A 22,846-nucleotide genomic window follows, 5' to 3' on the forward strand; every position below is an offset into this window, starting at 1 on the left:
ATTATCTCATGCCAGGCCTATACAGTACAGAAGCAAAACCCCGTGGATTCAGGGAGCCTCAGCTATCCTGGCATCTCTCCTCTCTTTCCCCCTCTTTTTCACCTTAAGAATGTTTTGAGTATAACGTGCCACTCGGCTCCACGTGTCCTCGCTCTGCAGCATGGCCTCAACTATGGTGTCCGGGGACAAAAGGCACCCTTTCTTCGAAAGGTGATAACGATGGCGCGCCCATCTTCTGCAAAAGAAAAATTTGTAGCAGGCATAATCCGCCACGTCTTTCAAATAAATTATGGTCGGGCGACGCGGATTTTCCGATCGTGTGCAGGTAAGATTGAAAATATCCAAGTCCGTGGAGTAGCTGGGTTAGGTGATAGTCAACCTCACCATGCTTTCAATTGATGCACGGCCGCACATCTTTTATGAGATGCACGGTCCATCTACCTCTCGATTCTCTTTCCCAAGATTGTTGCCATGTGCCGAGAGTACGGGCTTTCTCTTCACAGGCGACAGCTTTCTTATTTGCCTCGCCTTTTCTGAGGTATATAAACCTCCACTCGATAGCGTGAATAGCGATCGGAATTACTCCCGCGATCATCATTGCAGCAGGCTCCGAGACGGTATGATAGGCAGACACAACTCGCAGAGCCCCCCGTCTTTGTACTTGCGCTAGGCGCTTAAGGTACATTTCGTGCCTGTTGATTTCATGGTGAAGTTTCCTTTTCTCACACACTGCTGATCTAAACGTCACCTTGTGTTGGCCTCTTCCGCACTGAACAATCCACCGAATTCTGAGGCAATTCCTTCGTAGGTTTGCAATTTTAGCCGTCCACCAGTACACGGGTAATTTCCCGGGACGCAATTTCCTTTTGGGATCTATACCTCTATTATACCTCTATTAGATAGTTTTGCTCCTTCAGTCGCTTGTGATTTCACTAATGAAGGAAAGATGGGATTTTTAATGATTGTTTCTGATGTGTTTCCCTCTGAATGTAAAATAATTTTCCCTCTGTAACTTGATATCGTCTCACCTCTTTCCCCCATCGCCAAGAAGATTTGTTGAGATTCATAAGATCTTCTTGTAAAGAAAGATGTCTCGGTGAAGTTCCTTTTCCTTAGTGTCCTAGCTAAGAAAGATCATTTTTACCGAAAAAGGCCTTAAACCCATTTTCTGAAATGGTTTGAGTTTTCGAGGTTTTGCTCTGCCCGCTTATTATTTTTTACTGACTACTTGTTCCGTGATCCCAGACGGTGTGTGATTTTTTTAACCTGCCAAATAGCTATATTTTGTATCGGAGACTTCGTAGCTGTAATGAGTTGACTTTCTGGTTTGTTGACCTTAAATTAGTAATGGATTTTTGGTAATACTGTGTTTCGAGTGCCGCAATATTTTTATGATTAGCCTGCCTACGTTCAAGGCTTTCTGAATCCTTTTCAATAGAATCCGATAATGCGTTTTTACACCTTTTTTCTATGATGGCAATGTCATTCCTCTTATCTGCCTGTAGATAGTGTACCGGTTTTTTACTTAATTATAGGAGGGTTGTAATTTTCTTCTGGTTATCTTACTGGCTGCAAGTGAGGATGAATCTCTAGGAAATTTCCCACCTATCTCGCGAGTAACTAAATCATTTCGTAACGAAGGGGGAAACTGGTGCAATTTGTAGAGTATATCTATAATCAATGTTGATTTTTTTCACTCACCGCACATGAGGCATCTTTTCTTCTAATCTTTGCCTCGTTCGGAAGCTGAGTCGACTCGTCTGGATTAATTTTGCTACTTCTCATCGGCTTATAGCAAGCTTTATTCGAGCGGAGTCGAGACGTTTCTAAGACATTATCAAGTGTGTCAACCTATTGATGTTTGATTTTTGAACCAATCTTATCTGGCGATTCATCATCGTGGGTGACGTGATGTGAACATCGAAGGGGTTTTTCCGAATTTTTTTGGTCGATGGTTGCGACACATGAGGCGAAACAGGTGAACATAACTAAGCCAATCCTATCCCGATGGTAGTCGTAATTTAGTTCTCGTTATCATGCAGGCTTTAGATAGAAAATAGATAAAATATAGTTCGATGCGTCCATAGCAAAGGGACTGAAACTTAATCCTGACTAAACAGATTCCACATATTTTAGTAGATTATAATCTCATCAAGCTCGCAATCGACATCGAACTCACATGGCTGTCTTTTTATCTAGTCTCCAGTTGTGTCTTTTTTAAGGCCCTGCTCTACATGCTACCGGCTCTTATCAAATCGTTAACACCATGGCATTTATCACACCAATGTCTAAATCAAATCATTTTTTGATACCTCCAACAATATAACCAATTTTCTTCTACGAATACCCTGTATAAACGTCCATGACTTGCGCATTTTTGAATGTACAGTTTCGTGGGAAAGAACGTAATGTACATTTGTGCGCACATTGGACTTGTATCACAGGAAACTAACAATGATAATTGGTAGAAATATTTATCAAGTAAAAAATCATTATCAGCCATATAAATGCGAAAGCGTGCGAAATATCGGGAGCTGGGTGCAGTCGAACTGAGAGAAGAAGTATGAAAACAATGCCTCGAAAATAATTCCTATATTGTATCCTTCATGCCTATCCTTTTGCGGAAAATTATAGTCATTTCAAATTGTAAATTCGTGAGTAGATGGTCCAAATGAATCTAAATCGATGATTGTCCAGACTACGATCATGAAATCTTGGGATTCCTTTTTCGAATTCGATTATTTAAGATTCGATTATTGAATGTGTGGGATCGATTTATTATCCTAAGCATCCTAGTTAAATAATTTTTAAGGCTAACTTTAATAGTCTGGTGTCGAAGAAGTTATTGAGGCCCATGTCATCAGTGTAGGGGATCACTGTTCTTATTTATTTTAGTATGAAATGCAAAAGGTTACAATCCAATAGTGGAAGGTCCTGAGAAAATGGTGGACGCTGGGGAACCTTCCCTCAAGTTCTTAGGGAGTGGTTTTGTTTTTTTGTTCAAGGCAGAGCGTTGTCGTGAAGCGGGAAGATTTAATCTTGTTGATCGGAGTCTTATTTATTGAATATAACCCTTTGAGCCTTTGGTACCCAGAAAGCGGCGATCTGTCGCGGTCATTAGAGACTGCGCGATTGTTGAGGCAACCGGTAATATGACGTTGTCACACGCAACGCGATATCTTGTGAGCGACCCAATATTGTGATGACTTTTTAGAGAGAAGCGAATATTTCTCATAAATTTTGAGTAAAAATTCAGTAAATAAAATTAAACGGGTTGACAAGATTATTTCCTTTATTGGCGAAGAATTTGGTGAAGAAAAAACAAATACAGTATTTCGGTGACCAACTGTTGCCATCTTCAGTTTCAGAAAAGCGAAAACACTGAAGCCCCTGAAATACTATATTTATTATATATAAAGGATATAAAGGGAATAATCTTCTCAACCCATTTAATTTTATTTAAGCTTTGACTAATTAACCACCTTCTAATTTCAAACCAAAAATGAGTAGTTCAGACGAGGAGGTAGCCTTTCTTGTTTTAGCACATCAATGCAACAGAAGAAAAAGACAATGTTGGATGTATGTGATAAACTCAAATCTCAGGTAATTAAAATAAGGGATGAAGATTTCGGCGATGATCGTCTGGTATTGGCAGGAGTCCATTCTTCCTTTCACGAAATCGACGGGTCCAGGTCCAACGATAGAGATAAGTATTTATAGCGTTACTACTGGTGAATTTTTTGTCCTTGCCGCAACGCAACCTTTATTAAACCGCTCTAGTAGTCTCCTTTGAACAGATGGGCTGCTCTCTGTGACCATCTGCAGCTTATACTCGTCGCTAAATTCTACCTAAATGGAACAAGAGAAAAAGCGTTTCTTTTTTAAATAAATTAATTTAAAGTTAAATCAATTTTCAGAAAAAAATAAACAGGAATATGCAAATCAAAAGACAATTACCTTTTTCCATTCTTCAACGGTATAATGCCGATAGTGCCTTGTAAACTTCATTTTCGCGATCAGCTTTGGCTTTTTTAAATTTCCTTCGTACGACCTACTTCTTAATGCCATTTCCAAAATGCGTATTCCCTCTTCTTGAAGTCCCTCCCTAGTGAAGAGTGCTTGAAGTAGAAAAATGTTCCTTACAAGCCTTTACAATAATTCCGCGATCCTTTCCAGGAGTCCTTTTCCTTTTACCGCGCCAACTTTGCCGTTTCTTGCGGACTTATTCTTTATTATTGATGTCCACCCTGCTGATTCTGCTCACTGTTTGATGAGAGACCTTTTCGCTCCTTGCGATATCTCGAAAGGAAAATATGTTGGTTCCTTTGCCTTTTTTCAGGACCAATGTCCGGATAGCTGAGGGGATAGAGTACAAGACTGTCGTACGGAAGGTCGCGGTTCAAATCTCGCTGGTGGCAGTGGAATTTGTACCGTGATTTGACGTGGGATACCAGTCGACTCAGCTGTACCTGAGTCAAATCAGGGTAAAAATCTGGGGCGAGCGCAATACTGACCACATTGCCTCCTACAGTGTACTATAGTGTACCCTTACGGTCTTGAATGAGGTGCTCTAACACACTTCAACGTCCTGATCCAATATGGATTGTTGCGCCAACGATTATTATTATTATTAATGTCCTTATATCTTCCTGCCTTCGAATTTCACAAAATTAGAGAAAAAAATGCACTTTTGCAAATTAATCACTTTTGTCTTAAGACCACAACTTTTCTGTACCTCCAAACAACTTCCCACAACCCTTCAGCAAATTATCAATAATTACTCTCCAAATATTCACAAAAAGATGGTGAATAGTGGTCCTTTTAATTAGTTTAAATGCCATAATTAAAAAACCCACATTTCGCAGTAACTTGTGCTTATCCTCTATGTACCCCTACCTGGCAAGGAATGTTAAAGAGGGAAAAGATGGAGGGTTTTAGGTTATTACTCCCAATTTGGCAGGGCCTGAGAAATATGGCCAATGGGGATATGCTACTCTGTTGGTAGAGTTGGCGAATTAATGGATTTGGGTGGTCTTCCGAAGTGATTTCACTCTTGCCCGCCGATGTACTTCGTTATTTTTGCCGACCTTTCTAGTCTTCCAGTTATAAGATATGCCGGTGCAATATCTTAGTAGTCTGCGTTCAAATGCTTCGCATTTATTCATGACAGGGCTGGAGCAGGTGATCCATGTAGGTGTTCCGTAACAAATGATGGGTCTTATCAGGGTCTTGTAGAGAATCAGTTTGGCTCTGGTACTAAGACCTATCTTTTGCGAAGAAGATAGTAGATCTTACTAATTTCGCCGTGTGCCTTATTCATAGCGAGCCTGGAGCTCGCGGATTAAATCTAAGAAATTCGTGAAACTTAACTCACAAGTATTTGATCGTCTGTGAGTTGTTCACTGTTGTATTTCCGATTTTAAATTTCAAGCTTTTATCATTTTTATGGATACTTCTAGAACATGAGTATCTAGATTGTCTCCTAAAAGTACACAATTGCGTTTTTGCTTCATTTATTCTAATGCCCCAATAGCGAAAGTATTTGCAGAGAAGTACCAAGTATTTTTTTATTGCTTTAGCACCTTGTTGGGGTGGAGGTTTGACGCGAAGATAAGGGTGTCATTGGCATATTGGAAATGTTAGTGCCGGTCTCAGGAATGGGAATGTCAGCCGTGAAATAGATCGGAAAATTCGTTTCTCACGTTGACATAGAACAGCCTATCTTCGAAAAAGCTGATGGCAATTCTGATAATCGAAATTGGGAAGTTGTTTTCGATTAGTTTGTATATGAGTCCGTTTGCACATACGGAGTCATAGGCCTTTTCTAGATCCAATGGGCAGGCTACGGTTGGTTTCTTGTTGACATTAAGTCTAGAAACGACAGTGTTGTGAAGGTAGCTCAGTGCATGTTGCGTTCCGTGTTTATGACGGAAACCGAACTGGTGACTGGAAATGATATTTTTGAGGTTGCAATGCTGGATAAGTTCAGTTGTCCACGCTCTCAAAAAGTTTTCCTAGGTTGGAAAACAGAAAAATGGGTCTGAAATTGTTTGGCTGGAAGGAGATTCAAGGCTCAGATCCGACTGGATTGTCGCGCCAACGATTATTCTTATCATTAATGCTGAGCAAATGATAAGTGTTCAGCAACGATTCAGCACAAAGACTATCCATAACGAACTGGAATTTGAACTAGAGCTAACGATTTCGAAGGGCTGACGTCCAATCAACTCGACCTTCGCACCGTCGATGTGCTTGTTGATCGTACTATTTCTCAGTGCACCAGACTTTGCCAGTCCTGTTAACCATAAATCATGGGATGGAAATCTTGCTTCAGTTCTAAATTTCTATCGATCTATTTCTAGATTTTCTATGCCAATAAACAATAGTTTTTTTCTTTAATTTTCAGGTCAGTAGTTCCCTTAACTCATACTTAATGCATGACTTTCCCTCATTGTCAACTGAATTTAATTTTATTAGGCAAACATTTTTCTTGGTCTGGTTTCATTTTCTAAAGTAGTGATTAATTGTAAATACCATTCAACTCTGCCATTGCTTACAAACAAGTGTATTGTTTACAATTTCTTCTCTACTAATTCAACCTCTGGCTGCATTGCAACCTGAACAGCTACGGAGAATCCCATTCGAAAATGCTAGGGGGTTGTAAAATGCTTTAATTAGCAAACTATGAGTAAGGTGTCTGGGAAATTTGAATATATCTCGACTTTAAAAGGTCTTGTCATACACTTTCTTGCAAATCACTCTGAATCAGCTTTTGTGCTTTTGTTCGGGTATAGAAATATGTAAATATGGATACAAAGAGCAATGTCAAGATTTTAGTGCGTAAAAGAGGTTTACTTAGTGGTTAATTTTATAACTTTATTGGTGGGCTATTTAAGATTTAGAAAATTGTGGGAATTCTCCTATAATTTGATATGTGATGTTTAATAATTGTGGCTATAAATTGTTGTCAGTTGAAAAAACACAGGTGGAAGTCGTGAATAATTATGTTGCAAAAACATGCAGGAGATATTTATGGCATTCCTACTTAATATGTAGTGACTTTATCAGATTGTCATTGCATTGGAATTGTATTAATATTTTTAGAACTGTTGTGGTTCAAGCCTTGCTGATGGTGGATTTATATCGCAAGGTAGATGTTGAATATCAGTGAACTAAGTTGTGACGGAGCACCTGCGGAAATCAGGGTAATGATCCTGGGCTGGCACAAAGTTTAAACTGGGCTGTTATGTCATCGATGTTATGATTATGACGAGGCGACGCTGGTATTAAAAGTTTCCATTTCCGTTTTGGCTACCATCCTCCGATCCTCCGAGAATTATTTGTTGCCATTTCCTCCGTTACGAGAAACTTAAACCTTTCAAGGGGTATCTGCGGTAGAAATGGAAATCCTTTAAACTTAAACTTCAGTTATTCACAATTTATGCACTCCCCAAGTTTGGTACCTGACCTGCTTTATCGGTTAACCATGGTGCTCACTTCAAAGACGTATGGTGCCATGATCGTTTTACAAGGGACGAACCACTTCTAGGCGCATTGGGATTATGGCTAAGGAGGGAGATCCCTTATATCATTACTAAGAATGACAGATATTCTTATGGAGTATACAACGGGGATTTGTATATTTGAGAGCATACATAGCCTTATTCTTCTAATAATCGACTATATGTCTATTGTTCACTCCTTTGTGGAATAATCTTTTTATTGCCAATGAAACCGCTGATAAGATAAATTATCATTTTTAATGCTGTACATGTTCAGATCGACCGGATTGTTGGTTTGGATGATCGTTACCCTCTGGATCTTGTTGCCCTGGGTTCGAATTACGGTCATCATGAATGTTTATGTTCGTCTTTGTACTTGTCTCTTTGATGTAGGCTTATGACTTACACAGTATGAGATGCTATGATAACGAAACTCAAGCACAGTTTCACTAAAATAGAATAGATAACAATAGGACACTGTTTAACAAATTAACCATTGTGCTGTCGGGAAGGAGGAATTTAAGGAGGTTTTGAGCCTTTCTTCTAAGCTCATTCCTGGTTATGCCCGGCTTGCAATCGATATTTCGCTTTTAAATTGCTCTCACTCGGCTGCTTCTTCATATATCCTATGGGTTCCACTAGAGTGCTTACTTGACAATATCGTTGTCTTGCTGTCTAGAGTATACCCAAGTTATCTAGATTTCGCTTTCAGAGTCAGAGTTCAGACCTAGCTATTCGTTTGTTATTATCTAAGGCCACCAAATGCAAACAGTGAGTGGTTGCAATGGTACGACATCTTTGTAAGCTGCATAGATTTTATTATATAGGCATTCGTGCTTGTATCCAATGGTTTTGGTCTCCAAATGTTTTGTAGTCTCGTGCTTGATAACTTACCCTGAATAGCTATTTTTCGATATGGTGCTAACATGGTATGTGAATATATTTGCTCGTTCAATAACTTGATTACCTACTGTTAAAGCGTTGTGAATTCTAAGCTGTTCGGTTTCGCTGCCATTTATATTTGGTCTAACCTTTTCTGATTCTACCATTAGTTCCAAATCGAGGACTTCTTCATTTATCACTCTGGAAGGATGTCTCTCATTCTTTATTTGATGATGTTCATAAATTTTCCAAGGATTCTTTTTGTTGCTAACACATTCCAATTCTCAGTCCTTTGACAATTCAAACACCTTTAAAAAATATCGGTAAAAGTGATGTCTAGTGAAGGTTTGAATTCGAATAATTGCTCTACAATTATCCCGTAGGCTGCAAATGTGGCTTCTGCATGACAAATTGGGTCGGAAAAAAGTATCTTCCTGCTGAAGAGTTTTACTTAATGATTGAAAGATCCTATTAAGGTTATTTGTCGCTGTTACAATTCGTTCTGTTTGCTTTAATCGGTAGATTGTCGATTCCCCCCGTTTTATTACTTTTCATCTCAACTCATTTAAAGTTTTTTCAGCCGATAATAAGTCGGTTTTGATAGATATTGAAACCTTCGGATATTGCCGTTACCTCTTTCTCGTCAATAATGGCCTAGTCTGGCGATCATACCTAGTACTCCCAGAAATATTGTTACAAACATCCAATGATGTAGTAACAAAACGATATATTTTAAAAATATAATAATAGATTTATTGTCAATAATGAAGAACATTACTTGCACGTTACCACCTTTAGCCTTGATAAAGCTTGGAGACGATTGGGGCAGCCACGTATCGCGGTAAACACTATGTTCGATTTGTGCGACTTTTGTGCCCCGGCGCAGAATCTTGTTGAAACGTCCAACGTTGATTTTTGAAAAGGGATTTACTGAGAAGTTTAACAATGGCTTTCAAAATATCTGTTTGGTACACCTCTACCGATGTTTTTCTGTCCCGTACGTCTTTTGTAAGGTGGTTGTTTTCTGTCTTGGTTAATTATGCGAGACATTGAATTTTTCGATATTCCCAGTTCACGGGATATGATTTTGTGTTTACGCCTCGGGTTTCGTTGGATTCGAAGATCGATCGCTTCTGTGACTTGGTGTGTTTTTACAGTACAGGGTCTGATCAGACATCACCAGCATCTTCAAATAGTTTTACAGGACGATAAACAAACATACGGCTTACTCGTATACCGAGGGGTTTTAGTGTTTTGAAAATCACACGTTTTTTCATTCCACACTTATGTAGCGCTATTACCGCGATTCTATTTTTTCATCGGTCCACTCCATTACGAAACAAAAAAAAACCTAGTTTCCTTGGTCATCTTGTCTGTGGTCTGTGGTATAGCGTTGTATCTTTCATCGCGCCGTATGCGGCTCACACATTTATGTCATTTTTACGGAAAGCTTCGTTCTTTTTGTTGATTGCATCTCAACATTTCTCGTCGAACCACGTTTGGTTTGGAAGCCGATTGGCTTTTCTGCGGATATTTTTGTTCCATTTTTTAGCGTTGGCCACATTTCTTCGACGTCGAGTTCGGCTAGCGGTGTACTATTGAAGTAGTTGGATAGCTCTGCAGTGTATGCAGCCGTTATTCGCCTGTCTCAAAATTTATCAACGACAAATTTCTGAGCTTTACTTTGCGCGATATGTTTTCATTAGTCGATATTGGAACTTCGTCCTTACTAACAAGTGGTCAGCATCACATCCGTAATGCTGGTTGCAGCCGATTTTTCGATAAGAACATGGTCAATTTGATTGAATAAATGATCATCTGGCGATGCCCATGTTCTTTTGTGAATATTGCAATGTGGGAAGTAAGTAGAGCTTACCGTCATGTTTGCTAGCGAAATCAATAAGACACTGCTCGTTGTCATTCGTGTCTTCATAGAGATTGTGTCTTCTAGTTGTTCCTTGATGGGAATCCTTTCGACCTACTTGGGCGTTGAAATCTTCCTAATACTTTTTTTATGTCGTTAGAAGGAAGTGCGTCATAAACTCTCTCTAGAACTCGTCCTTGACAGCGTCGTCTTTTTCTTCCGTTGTTGAGCATCAAAAAACTTTGTTCCGATACGGATCGCACACAGTCGTTCATTTATTGCTTTAAAGTCAATGACTCGTCCTTTGAATTCGTTGTCCACGATAAATGTCACTCGAAATTCTCTGCTTCCCGATTCTTTTCCGCTTGTGAATACTGGGTGCGAACGTATGCCGTCAACCTTGCATCCGAGCACTTTCGTTTCTTGGATCGCCAGGATGTTGATATTGTATCCTGAAATTTCTTTGAGAAGTTCTCGCAGAGCTCCGATTGTATTTAGAATGCGAACGTTCGAAGTCCCAAAAGAGTAAACCATATTCCGTTCCTAAAGTCGTTGCCGTTGAATCTGTCCGGTCCGAGGTTATAGTCCTGGTTGCGCGGCAAAATGGTATTGCCAGGAGGGGGTGAGAATATAGTGTCTCATACTCGCTACGACTGTCGTTGGTATTATTCAGCAGGCACCGCGGGGAGGTGACGGTTCAATTTTGCCTGCAAGTATTAATTGGTTTTGCGAAATAGGGGTTTCAGCGTCGGCTCTCAAAGCGAAAGCCACGTGAGAGTGGTTTCTTGTGCCAGAATGCAATCCGATGGCCTACAGAGTGTAGTCTCTTTTAGAGAGAGACTACATCCGGTGTGGATAGACGGGCTGATTTTCATCAGAAGAGTTGTGGCTCATCACCAAAAATTTCGAGGTACATTGGGAACTTTGATCCCTAACATGGGAAGCCACTTAGAAACCGATTAGATACAAAATTGTACACATATGATTGTTATTTATTTGTTTTGGCTGATTTTAATTGTTTAATAAATATATGATAAAAAACATTTATAGCATTTTGCCGCATCATTACTGTTATTCATAGCATTTTTAATTTTTTGATAAGCCAAAGTGAATTTTTCGGGGTATTTTCCTATTTTCAAACAGTTCATGTTTATTTTTAGCGCAATACATATTTTCTACTTTTACAACGAAACGAAAAATTGCAGATAAGCTAAACATGCTGAAACTATTAGATAGTCTGTTTCACTCCTAAATTTCAATGTTTCAACTTGACATTATTTTGCGTTTATTCTTTAAATTGGGTCGATAACTAATGGCGCTATCAGCCATCAACCATTTTATTAGGCAGCCATTTTTCTACGAATTCCGACCAAAGACCTAAGTGATTTCTTTGTTATTTTTCGGGTGTTTTCTTCTCTGTAAATCTTAATAATTCAGCTTATGTCGATTGCTTACGTTTATCTTAACAGCAAGATAAATGTCTCGGGATTTTTTGGAGCAGTCAGATGCCTTAATTGACTTTTATAAACGCGTTGATTTTCAATTCCCAAATTCTTTAAAATAATGACATCATTTGCAATTACATCCACCACACGTGATTTTCTTTATTTCACTTCACTTGGAATTTCACTAAAGGTGTATCTAAGAAGTTTGAAAATCATTGAATCTGTATTTTTTTTTTCTGCAAATCATCATGATCTCGTGAGGTTTCTTGATAAGAAAATGAATTACCAGATAAGCTTTTACACATGTATACATTACCTTATCATTTTATAAAAAAGAAAACTAAATGTTTTCGATTCCGTGGAGATAATTCCATCATATTTTATTTACAATTTCAATTACATTGAACAGATAAAAATAAAAATATGGAGGCAGATTAGATTCTTCAGTTTTCTGGGAAAGAAACTGACCACTTATGTGCTAGCAGTCAGTATCGCCTAACTGACTCGCTGGTTTGAAAGAAAACTAGTGTAGCAGGCCGTGTTATCTCTATATCAGGCTAGTTTATCTATATCTATTACTTTTATGTTAGATTTTTGGTATGCTTTTCATTGAGTGCGGTATATCACATAAGTTTTTCGCTTGATCATTTTGTAGAATTCTAAAATTCATCCCTGTGCAATGTGTGATTCCAAGCAGAGCCCGTATCTGACATTCATTTTCTAATTTTTTTATTTGGTGATGTGTAAATTGGTGTGGTTCCTGTCTTTCGGAACTCTGCCATCTAATATCTTAGAAATTGCAAAGGTCCTTACCCGACTATTTGAAAGTTAATTTGTTTTCTTCTCCAATTATAATTGAGTACGCTTAGTGTGAAAGTGCAACGTTTCCCTTGATTATGATTTCTGCTAAGTGTTAAGAGTGCTAAAGTAGAAAATACTTTATCAGAAGATTGAGACTTTTCCGCCTGGCAACAAAAGATTTCCATGAGATTGACAACTTGACCAGCCTTCGTCGATATCGATATCCAAGTGGTTCCTGCAGCTCATGGTAAACTGCTCTTTGCCTCGAACAGCATCTTGCTTCCATGGTTAAACTCCTATAAACTTTTTGAAATCATGCAGGGTCTGATCTCAGAATTCAAGAATAACTATACGAATTATAGTAAATTATTTCAAGGGTAAAAGTTTCAGGAGTCCCAGAATCATCAAAGTTGAAGTTAAAAATATAAACAGTCCGAACCAGATATTATCGAGACCCATTGCACTTAGATAACTTAGACTGCGATGATGCAAAATTTACAAATTCTTCATAGAAAAGTAAGGGTGTACCCTTACTACATCGGAAGCCTCATTCAGTGTGCAACCTTGTACTGTTGTAACCATCGTTAGTTCATGAGCAACGCTGGGATTTCCAGCTACTCACTGTAACTTTAAATTGACAAAAATTGGGGGAAATCATTAAGAGATTGAAGGGAAGAGGGTTTGCATTACGCTTGCTAAAGTAGAAGCCAGTACCACATGGTCTTTCCAAATTTCAAATTATTGATCATATAAATAATTTTGCAATTATTTTAGGCACCGAATCAACAAATTGTTGTTAATAACACAAAGACCCCGCTCTGTTTTCTTCAATTTCCTGTTGCGGAGATTTTGAAAGTAATCAACATTTAGAAATGTTTTTTCCCCTTTCGTTCTTCACTTGAAAAGAATTAAAAAAAAAAATGTATATATGATCTTTAACTTTGTCCTCATTAAAAAATAATTTATCAATTGAAGATCTTGGGTTTATTATAATCTAGTTTTATCCTTTCAAAGCAGTTTATGTTCTCTTCACCGTTGCTGCCGTCTGTAGTTTTCAGATCCATGGCAGATTTTAGACGCATTTGAAGTTTATCTTAGGGGAACTGAGTAAGGCTCCCGGATACTATGGATAAAAGCTCTTCAGAAAATGTGTTTGAATGAGTACTTCCGAAATCCTGAGTGCTTTCATCCTTCTCGTGTTCTGACAGACACTTCGCTCCTATAGTAAGTTTGTTTGGATGAATTCGTCACAACTTGTCAGATAATATTTTTGGACTTTATGGTTAGCTAAACTGTTGGCCAATGATTTAGATAAATCTAGATGCTCTCTCTGTAACGATCGAAATCATGTACACCTAATTTCTGGTTTTCTACTTCTAGAAAGATCACTAGATTATCTTGATGATTTGGCATTTGTTTTCTCCTATAAAGTGATTAGCCTTCTCATTGGTTCATGCTCGATTTCCGTGACTAACACTTAAGTATCTGCTAAAGTCAGTCTTATCTCTTTGATGATTCAGTCTGATTTCGGAAAACTGTACAAAATATTTTTAGGCAGTTTTCTTATTTCGAATATTTTTAAGATGATGTAACTGTTTAGTAGAATCATCAGAAATATGTCTGGAGATAGCAGATTTTTTCAGATTACTGCGGATGATACAAAACAATCTCGATTTTTCGCTAGGTAGTTTGAATGAATAGCAAGTTTTTCATTATATTTTGACTTATTAAAGTTTTTAGCACATCATGGTGCCAAAATGATGACTTTTAATAGGATCCATTGCACTCTTTGGAGGATTTACGTGTTTGATAGGCGTGCAAAGCCTAAGAAATAGATTCCATGGGTACAAATTGGCCCATACCACCTTATAAATCAGTTTGTGAAGGTCTAGTGAGCATCGTTCCTTTCTTGTAGAATGATTTGTCTTTGTTCTAAAAATAGGTCTCATTTCACTTCTTCATTGGACCCAAATTTTCTGCAATATTTTTTTGACATCTGCAAAAAGCCAGTAGTCACCGGCAAGGATATCTGGAGATTAGGGTAACTGATCAAGCAATTTATTCAGTGTACATCGATGGTTTTACATTAAAAGTATTTTTCTCTTTGTCTATGCATTCAGTCAATCCAATATTGCCAAGAAATCTTCGTTTTCAATGGATTTTCTTTTGGTATGATAGTCGATGAATAAAACGCCACGGATTCGAAAATACGGATCCTTTTACCTTACTAATAGACTTTTGTGTTTTTTTTCGCTTCGGGCGGCTTTCTTCAACCGCTCTCCACTCAACTGACGATGTCTTTGTTCCTGGTTTGGTAGCACGCAAGAAGTCCTTCTTATTTCGCTTGAGCGACTCTAAACAGCTCTCTGAATCATCGACGTGTTGTTTCTAGTCGGGTGTAAGTAAATATGCGTCTGAAATTGCGAACACACTCTCTTCTGATATCTTTAGGGTGTCAGACATCTTAAGCACGCCATCCACGTATAGTTCAGCCTGTCAGTTACGCCTGAGTAACCTGCATTTGCCCGGCGGCCGTAACGTGAACGGGATGCATTTGGGCTGTCTGTTTTGACTGTTTAGCGGCCGGTGATCAAATGAAAAATGATTCGGCCAACCGACCAGATATGTTTGTCAAGGATGTGAGCGAGGAACTAAGGTTTAAACAAACCGCTTTGAGCGAGAATTTTATGAGTGTCTTTATCGTTAATGAACATTTTTGATAAATGCTCGCGCATAAAATTATCTCATATTTGCATCTCAACATCTTCCACGTCCAAAGTTGCCGGTACGTGGATGGTGCATTCAGTTCAGCTGGTGGGCGGATACATTACGGGCTCTTCTGGCGTAACCGGCAGACCGAACTGTACGTGGATGGCCAGTTTTACACATCTTCCATTTCCGATTGGGCAAAATTATTTTATGGATTTTTTTTTTATATTTTCTGGGCCAACAAATGTTGGCGACTAGAACATTAAACATCAACGGTCTTTGTATCGTTTAAGTTCTTCATATTAGCACCTTAGTTTCGGCAATCGTTTCTTCATCTGAATGAAATTTCTTTCTCTAGAGCATCTTTTTCGGGTCTGTAAAAAGACAATAATGGCGATGCGGAGAGTACGGTGGGTAGGCAAGCAATTCGGAGTGGAATTCGTTCATTTTCACCATAGTTTTCATCGATTTGTGACACGAAACAACCACCGATTTTGGGCGACCAGAAGGGTCAGCATCATCGGTGTTTATACGGCCACTTTTAAATTTAGAATAGCGATCAATGACAGTTGATTTCCCTGGCACAGAGTCTCCATAACGCTTATCCAGCCACTTTTTTACTGCGATTTTTCTCCATCAAAAAACAAATTTTTTCCAACACTCAGAATTTTTTTTATCCATTTTTGTGACAATAACAAAAGTTGTTTTACTACTGTAATGTGTATGCTAAGGGTTGGAATCACATGAAATTTTTACATGTATCGTTTGAAAATTAATTCTATCCAGAAATCATATGAGTCTATCTAGTGATGCCATCTACGTCCCAGACCGGAGACTTATTGCTGATTGCTTTGCATATATTCAGACGTTTCAGAGATTTTACGTTGCATTGCCGGCATTTAAGGGAATATATTCATATCAGTAAACCAATCAGAGGAAAAGGACAAGATAAAACTCCTTATCTAATATAGAATTCGATTACTCATTTTACTGATGAATGGGATTGAATACGATTATGAAATTGTTAAGGTTGAACGTCTGATAATAGGCATGCATCTACCATAAACTTTCGTTTATTAGGTTGTAAAACTGCTACTTTGCCCACCACATATTTGTGCGTTATGTGCGAAAACTAGGGAAGTTCATTAAGCATCAACACAAATTTCTATCATATGTTATGAAAATCGGGTGGTATTTGAATAAATAAAACAAAAATAATGACGCAAAAGAAAAAAGAAAAAATCAAACCAATCTAATAATAGAATCTTATGAATAATATCACTGAATCAAATGATGAGTAATTCTGATTTTTGAGACGTTGTGTCTGCTGTTACTGATATAAAATACAGTCGCGGAAAATATTTTAAACTTAACGTTTACAAGATGGCACTTATCTTATAATGAGTGCTATCAAATTGTGAATGACCAGACCATGGCCATTCTAGCCATGCTCAACTTACTGGAAGTCATATATTTTTTATGTTTTAGTTGACATTGAGAATTCCTCTCTCCAAAATTTTCGACTCCAAAGCAATCAACCGGTATAACTTAGTGATCTCTATATACCATATCAACCTTAAAGTTTGTTTACAACCTGTGCACAGAAATATTCCTGCACACAGTTCATTAATGAAGAAGAAACATCTGATAAGTTGCTCCTCGTCGTAGGACATAAAATAAAAAAACAAGTAAAAGGAAATCGAGGTACGTTAATGGAAGAACTGGAAAGAAGCTCTACTCTATAGGATAGCGTAGGAATAAGACTTTGGAACACTTGCTTAAGGGAAGAGGGTGTATAATCCAAAACTCAAGAATTGAGTCCAGTCGGGAACAGGGTCGAGGCACTGATATACTAGGGGTGTCCGATAAGTGTTCAGCCTCCAAAAGAGAAAAGAAAATTTTAGAAAATTTATTATTTATTTCTCAACATAGTTTCTCTTAGCTCGACACACTTGACCCAACGATGTTCCAACTTCTTAAACAAGTCTGAAAAATAGGTTTTTCCGAGGTCTGCAAAGTAGGCGGCGATGATCTCCTCATTCGGCTCAAATTTTTGCCCGGCGTTCGGAAACAAAAAGAAGTCGCCCGGGAGCTCGTAGCCCAGTTCGATCAATTTGGCGATAACGTAGGTGTGAGCCGATACGTTGTCATAGTGGAAGAGCAATTTTTTTCGCCAAATGGGGCCTTTTTTGTGTAATTCGTCTTTGAATTGGCCCAATAATAATAATTTATGAATAGTAGAGCTCTGTGATCATTTTGTCCTTCCCGATGCGGATCGGACCTTGTGAATCCCAGAAAACGGTGGCCAACACCTTTCCGGCCGATTGCGTAGTCTTCGTCTTCTTCGGAGCACCTTCGCCGGGTGAAGTCCACTGTTTCCACTGTTCATTATTCTCCGGTGTGTACAAGTGAAGCCATGTTTCGTCGATGGTCACGAAACAACGTAGAAACTCTTTCTCATGGTTGCGCTTGTTGTCCGGAATGAGCAAACGCGGCACGCATTGTGCAAATAATTTTCTTATACTCAAAATGTCATGCAAAATATGATGCACGCGGTCTTTTGAGATGCCTATTGTCTCAGCTATCTCGCGCAACCGACGGTCTGCTAATACGAGATCGTGGATTTTTATCACGTTATCCTCCATGGTAGCCGTTTTCGGGGCACCTGAGCGTAGCTCGTCGAAAATCGACGTGTGACCAAGTTGAAACTCGTTAAACCAATTTTTTACGGTCGCACCGCCGAAGCAGACTCCTCGTGCACAGAATCCAAGTGCTCTTTGATTTCATTGTGCAATTTCCATTCCGAAAACAAAATTCAATCACCGACCAATATTTTTCTTTTTCCCTTTTTTATGAAACTTGCGGACAAGCATCCTCTCGGTCCGGTAAGCGCAGATAATAGATTAGGCCAAAGATACAACAATGAACAGTGTACTTTTTATAATGAGTTGACTATCTTATTTGACATCAAATTTCGAAAACTGCAAAGCCCAAAACACATCAAGTAGGTAAATGAAAAAATAATTTCAGACCCCTCTCAGTCACCTTAGAATACCGACGACATTTTGGAAATTTTTGAAATAAATGACAAGACAACTGATTCCACTCAGCTTCGAGATCTCGACGCAGCACCCTGGTTCGCAATCATGGCCACGATCATGAGTGTTTGTGATTGTCTAAAAAGGAGATAGGATAGTACGATATGCCAATAAGCCAACTCCAAATTACGGTCTTCCTTAAAAAAGTCCATCTTTGCTCGTAAATGCAAGTTAGGAACGTCATTTGGTGAATTGACACGATGAAAAGAATTGCTTTAGATAGCCAAATATCGAAAATCGGAAATATAGCCTGTAATTTACATGAAACTGAAAAATCGATATCAATCGTCTTACAGGAATGATTTACTTTTATTTTTACAGGCACCATAGCTTTAAACATTTAGAAAGAAACGCCAGAAAAAATTAGGAAATTATTTCAAGTCCCCCTGAAAACAATTCCCAACAAGATAAGTCTCCTAGCGTTCATCAAAAACAGAAAGCTGGTAAGTTCTTGTTGGTGAACGGCTTCAGCTATCAAATGAAGGAAAGTATTATAAATTGGAATAAACATCTAGAGGTCCGTCATCAAGTTGATGCGGACTCACAATCCCCGCCACCCTCAAAGAAAAAATCTAGAGGGTGTAACTAACAAGAATTGGCACTTTTCACCACGAAAAAGCAATTTGGAATTGAAATCGCACATGGTATACTGTATATATCAACCCATGGTGAAGGCCGAACCTATAAAGAATACTTTAAAATTTACCCTACACGTCAATATTTCATCAGTCTGCCACAAGTCAATTCATAAAAAATGGACTGATGGAAAACTGATAGACTGACGTGTTTAGTAGAAACAAGACGACAAAGAATCATTTTTGTTGCATGCATTTAAGAATCTGAACCATTCGGAAGTCATGTTTCGATTAACAACACAATGTCCCTTAAGAAGTGGAACATGAAAACCCTAGTAGGGCTTTTAACGGGACACTGCTCCTTCAACTACCATATGGAAAATATTAGGGTAGTGGTTTCGGCTATGTGCAGCCAATGTGAGGAGAAGGAGACGGCTCTGCACTTTTTATGCAGCTGCCCGGCCTCCTCAGATCTCAGACGAAGACACCTTGGCAAGGTTTTCTTCAATGAAGAATCTGCACATTCTCTGCCTCTGTAGAATGTGTTCAGATTCGCTAAAGCCTGCCAACACCGTAGGCGGGAAGCCATTGAATAGGCGATTTACGGGGATAGTACAATGGGCCTTACAACGGCCTGAGTGCTTGGAGCTGCGGCTCCCCCCAGTAAACTAAACTAAACAACACAATGACAACTGCAGTAGACTCATAAGTGTAGCCAAACGATCAGCCTAGATGATCAGTTTGCCATCATTTTGTCATTCTGACTCATGCTAAACTGATGAAATTTTGATCGTAGAGGGTAGATCATATGATGGCCAATGGTAGGGTGTGGCGTGATAACATAGCTCTGTATCATCACTGCCAATTGAATGAAATGTATTCCAAGATTTTTGGACTGTGCTAAATGCCACGCTAAGATCTCGTAACAAAAGGGAGAGACCAAAGATGGAGCAGATTCAAGCTCTCAAGAAACTGCACTCTCTTCAGAGGCTCGCCTGCCTCTGCATTACAATTGCCAAGGGGAGCATATTTACTTGGTATAATTACCACCTTGTAGTAATAGGGCAGGAGAGACTTCGAGGGTACAGATTTAACTGTACGGAAGGTGGGTGCCTATGGCATATATGCATAGAAAAACAACCAAGAGAGGAAAAAGCAGGGAGGAGAGAGGGGACCCCAAACTTGGGAATGGTTACTGATTTTATCTCGCTTAAAGACTACGTCGATTACGAAGTCAAGACGAAAATAGTTAGGGGGGACCGCAATCATTCGACCGATAACCATCTGAGGAAACACATATTGTGAAGAGATGGACATAAGTCAGAAGACGGAACTGGATTGAGGGTAGATGAAATGAGTCTGAGATGCAACCTGTCACTGCTCCAAGGTCAATATATCGTTTTTCAGGTAGATATGTATGCAATAAAACTGGGTATCAAGGACGGAACGTGCTAAAATATAAATTCGCTCGGGTAATCAAGCGGCATTAAACGCCATCATATCACCACAAACCAGATCTAAACTGGTACAGAAATGCCAGCAAAACTCCAAAATCCTGGTTGCCAAAAGCAAGAAAATGTTAAAATGGTATATGGGGCTCAAAGATATTGATGAAAATTAGAAAGCGGATGAAATTTCAAGAAATGGAATGCAAGCACCATTTGTGGGACTGAAGCTTACATTTGGAATCAGCAAAGCCGCAGTTGTAAGGATTATGCAAGTTCAAACAATTAACCCATCGGTGGGATATATTCATGGATTATAAAGCTAAGTAAACTTAGAATGAGGACACTGGCAAGTCAAATCACAACTCAGGTTGAGGAGGAGGATGATGGAATTTATAATGAAGACCCAATATGTAGACTTTGCCATGAAGAAACGAAACAGCCTCTATCGTCTTATTCGGGGCACTCATGATAAAAACATACAGCCGGGGAATAACAAACCCTGAACGAGTGCTCAATCAGATGCAAATAGTCTAATGGATTATCTTCTGAATCTGGCGACTAGGACGAGGCTTTTCACATAAATGAACTTCGATAGGACATTCAATAAACAGGCTACATTATGAGACAACGTAGCCCTTTCCAACAAAAAACATCCCTACCCATCCCCTGTTTGTCTTTTTCGGACTTCTGGAAAATCATATTTCTATATATTATAAAACAGTTCCAAAACCCTTCGTGACTCAAACACAAACTTACCAATATCATATTTAGTTGAACAGTCTAAAAAGGACAACAACTTTGTGGTGAATCAATCGTGTTTAGCATTAACTTTCATGCGACGGGTTTTATCAAACTTTTTTTTTTCTGAATTTCGCACTTTTATTAGAAAATTGATATGAATTCATTCGCTGACTAATGATGATGATATGAAAATAATATGTAAACGAAAAAGCATTTATCCCATCGATGTTCCAAGTTTTTACCCTCAGAAAAGTGTGATTATCTTGAATTTTCTAAATATATAACTGTCTGGGTTGGGTTGTTATCTCTTCATTTGGAGTGAATCTCCGTCAGGCTTGAAGTTAAATTTAGCTAATACAGGGAATATGGAAGCATTCCATAGCATAAACCATAAACTTTAGCAGAGAGGCGTGTGCAACTGGATTATCTTGGTAGAAAAACATTTTTTCAGAAATATGCAAACGTTTTTTTTTTGCATAATTTCCTTTAGTTCGTCGAGGAATTTTGTGATGGTTTTTTGTCGTGATGGTTTTCGACGGTCCCGTCTTTTCGTCCCGTGGTAAATGGTTTAAGTACTTGAAAAATGACAGTCGTGTGAAAAAGGTTCGGCGAGTGTGATGAGCAGCACCGCTTGACTTTCTCAACTTCTGAAAATGATTCCGTTGTTTAGTGAATCGTTGAAGAGAAATTACACCTCCTTGTTGTCCTGTGTTAAGTACTTCTGTTGCAGTTTTCGACCCTTGTTCATCGTAATCATCAACGGCGCAATGGCCAGTATCCGGTCTAGGGCCGCCTTAGTAAGGAAATCCAGCCATCCAAGTTTGGTGTCGAGGTCTATCAATTCGACCATCGCTCCGAACCAGAAAATGGACAGCAAAGAATTTTTTGATGCAAGAATTTTTGCCTTCACGAATTCTTGTACAGTTTGGTCAATTGAAAAGATCTTTATTGAGTGTCAGAGAGGTTGCATTTTCTATCACGCCTTACATCATGCCCTCGCAGTTGGGGGAAGTAAAAATATCAACGCTATTGTGTTGAGCAAGCAAAGACACAATTTCAAATTGACTATTTTACATTCTCATATAATTCTATAATCAGTTCGGTATTAATATATCGAGCCCTTTAGGCCGCTCTCTTTGTCGTATATTATTTGCAGTAGTTCTATTTAAGAGACAGCTGTATAGCAATCATAAGGATACATTTGAACAGCTATTCCCCGATTATTTGCATGCATTGGTCCTCATCTTCAGGGCTTTGCGGTGTCTTCAAAATTTTGTTTAAGCTATCATTGAATTTGCATCTGAACCTTTTCGCTCGGTTTTCTATTTCTCTCTTTCCGTAATCACGCACGCCCTTAAAAGCACATATTTTCCAGATGTTCTGCCCTTTACCGTAACAAAAGAAATTTATTTCCAATTTTCAACTTGCAGACTGAATACATCCCGCGAAATGGCGTCTGATGTTGGGGGATGTAAATTTATGGATCAGAACTTCGACCCAGCCGCATGTACCTACTCACAAAATGATGATTTCAATCCCAAAGATGAAGACATGACATTCTGCATGTCTAATTATGCGAAAGAAGCAATGAAAATGATGTTTATGATGCGATCACATCACATGCTAACCGACGTTATACTTGAAGTGAAATCAGAACTATTCCATGCACACAAAGTAGTCCTGTCCGCGGCTAGTCCTTACTTCAAGGCAATGTTCACGGGCGGTCTAAAGGAATCAGAAATGTCTCGAGTGAAACTGCAAGGTGTAAGTATTCTTTGTTC

The 22,846-nt window shown here is 38.8% G+C and overlaps 1 protein-coding gene across 6 annotated transcripts in view; it reads left to right on the plus strand.

The window, feature by feature from the left end:
* The window catches only part of LOC119659497 (kelch-like ECH-associated protein 1B), a 44,759-nt gene that overhangs the window by 15,950 nt on the left and 5,963 nt on the right, over positions 1-22,846 (plus strand). For 3 of the 6 annotated variants that reach the window (XM_038067618.1, XM_038067619.1, XM_038067615.1), the window contains exon 2: positions 22,496-22,829. In XM_038067618.1, coding sequence (XP_037923546.1) covers positions 22,515-22,829 — 315 coding nt within the window. In that variant the 5' untranslated portion in view covers positions 22,496-22,514. Of the gene's footprint in view, positions 1-12,148; positions 12,250-12,722; positions 12,742-22,495; positions 22,830-22,846 lie in introns of those variants that run through there. The other 3 variants (XM_038067617.1, XM_038067620.1, XM_038067621.1) reach the window with 3 other exon arrangements.

This window comes from Hermetia illucens, chromosome 6 (genome assembly GCF_905115235.1).
Source record: "Hermetia illucens chromosome 6, iHerIll2.2.curated.20191125, whole genome shotgun sequence".
In the NCBI taxonomy this organism is placed as follows: domain Eukaryota; kingdom Metazoa; phylum Arthropoda; class Insecta; order Diptera; family Stratiomyidae; genus Hermetia; species Hermetia illucens.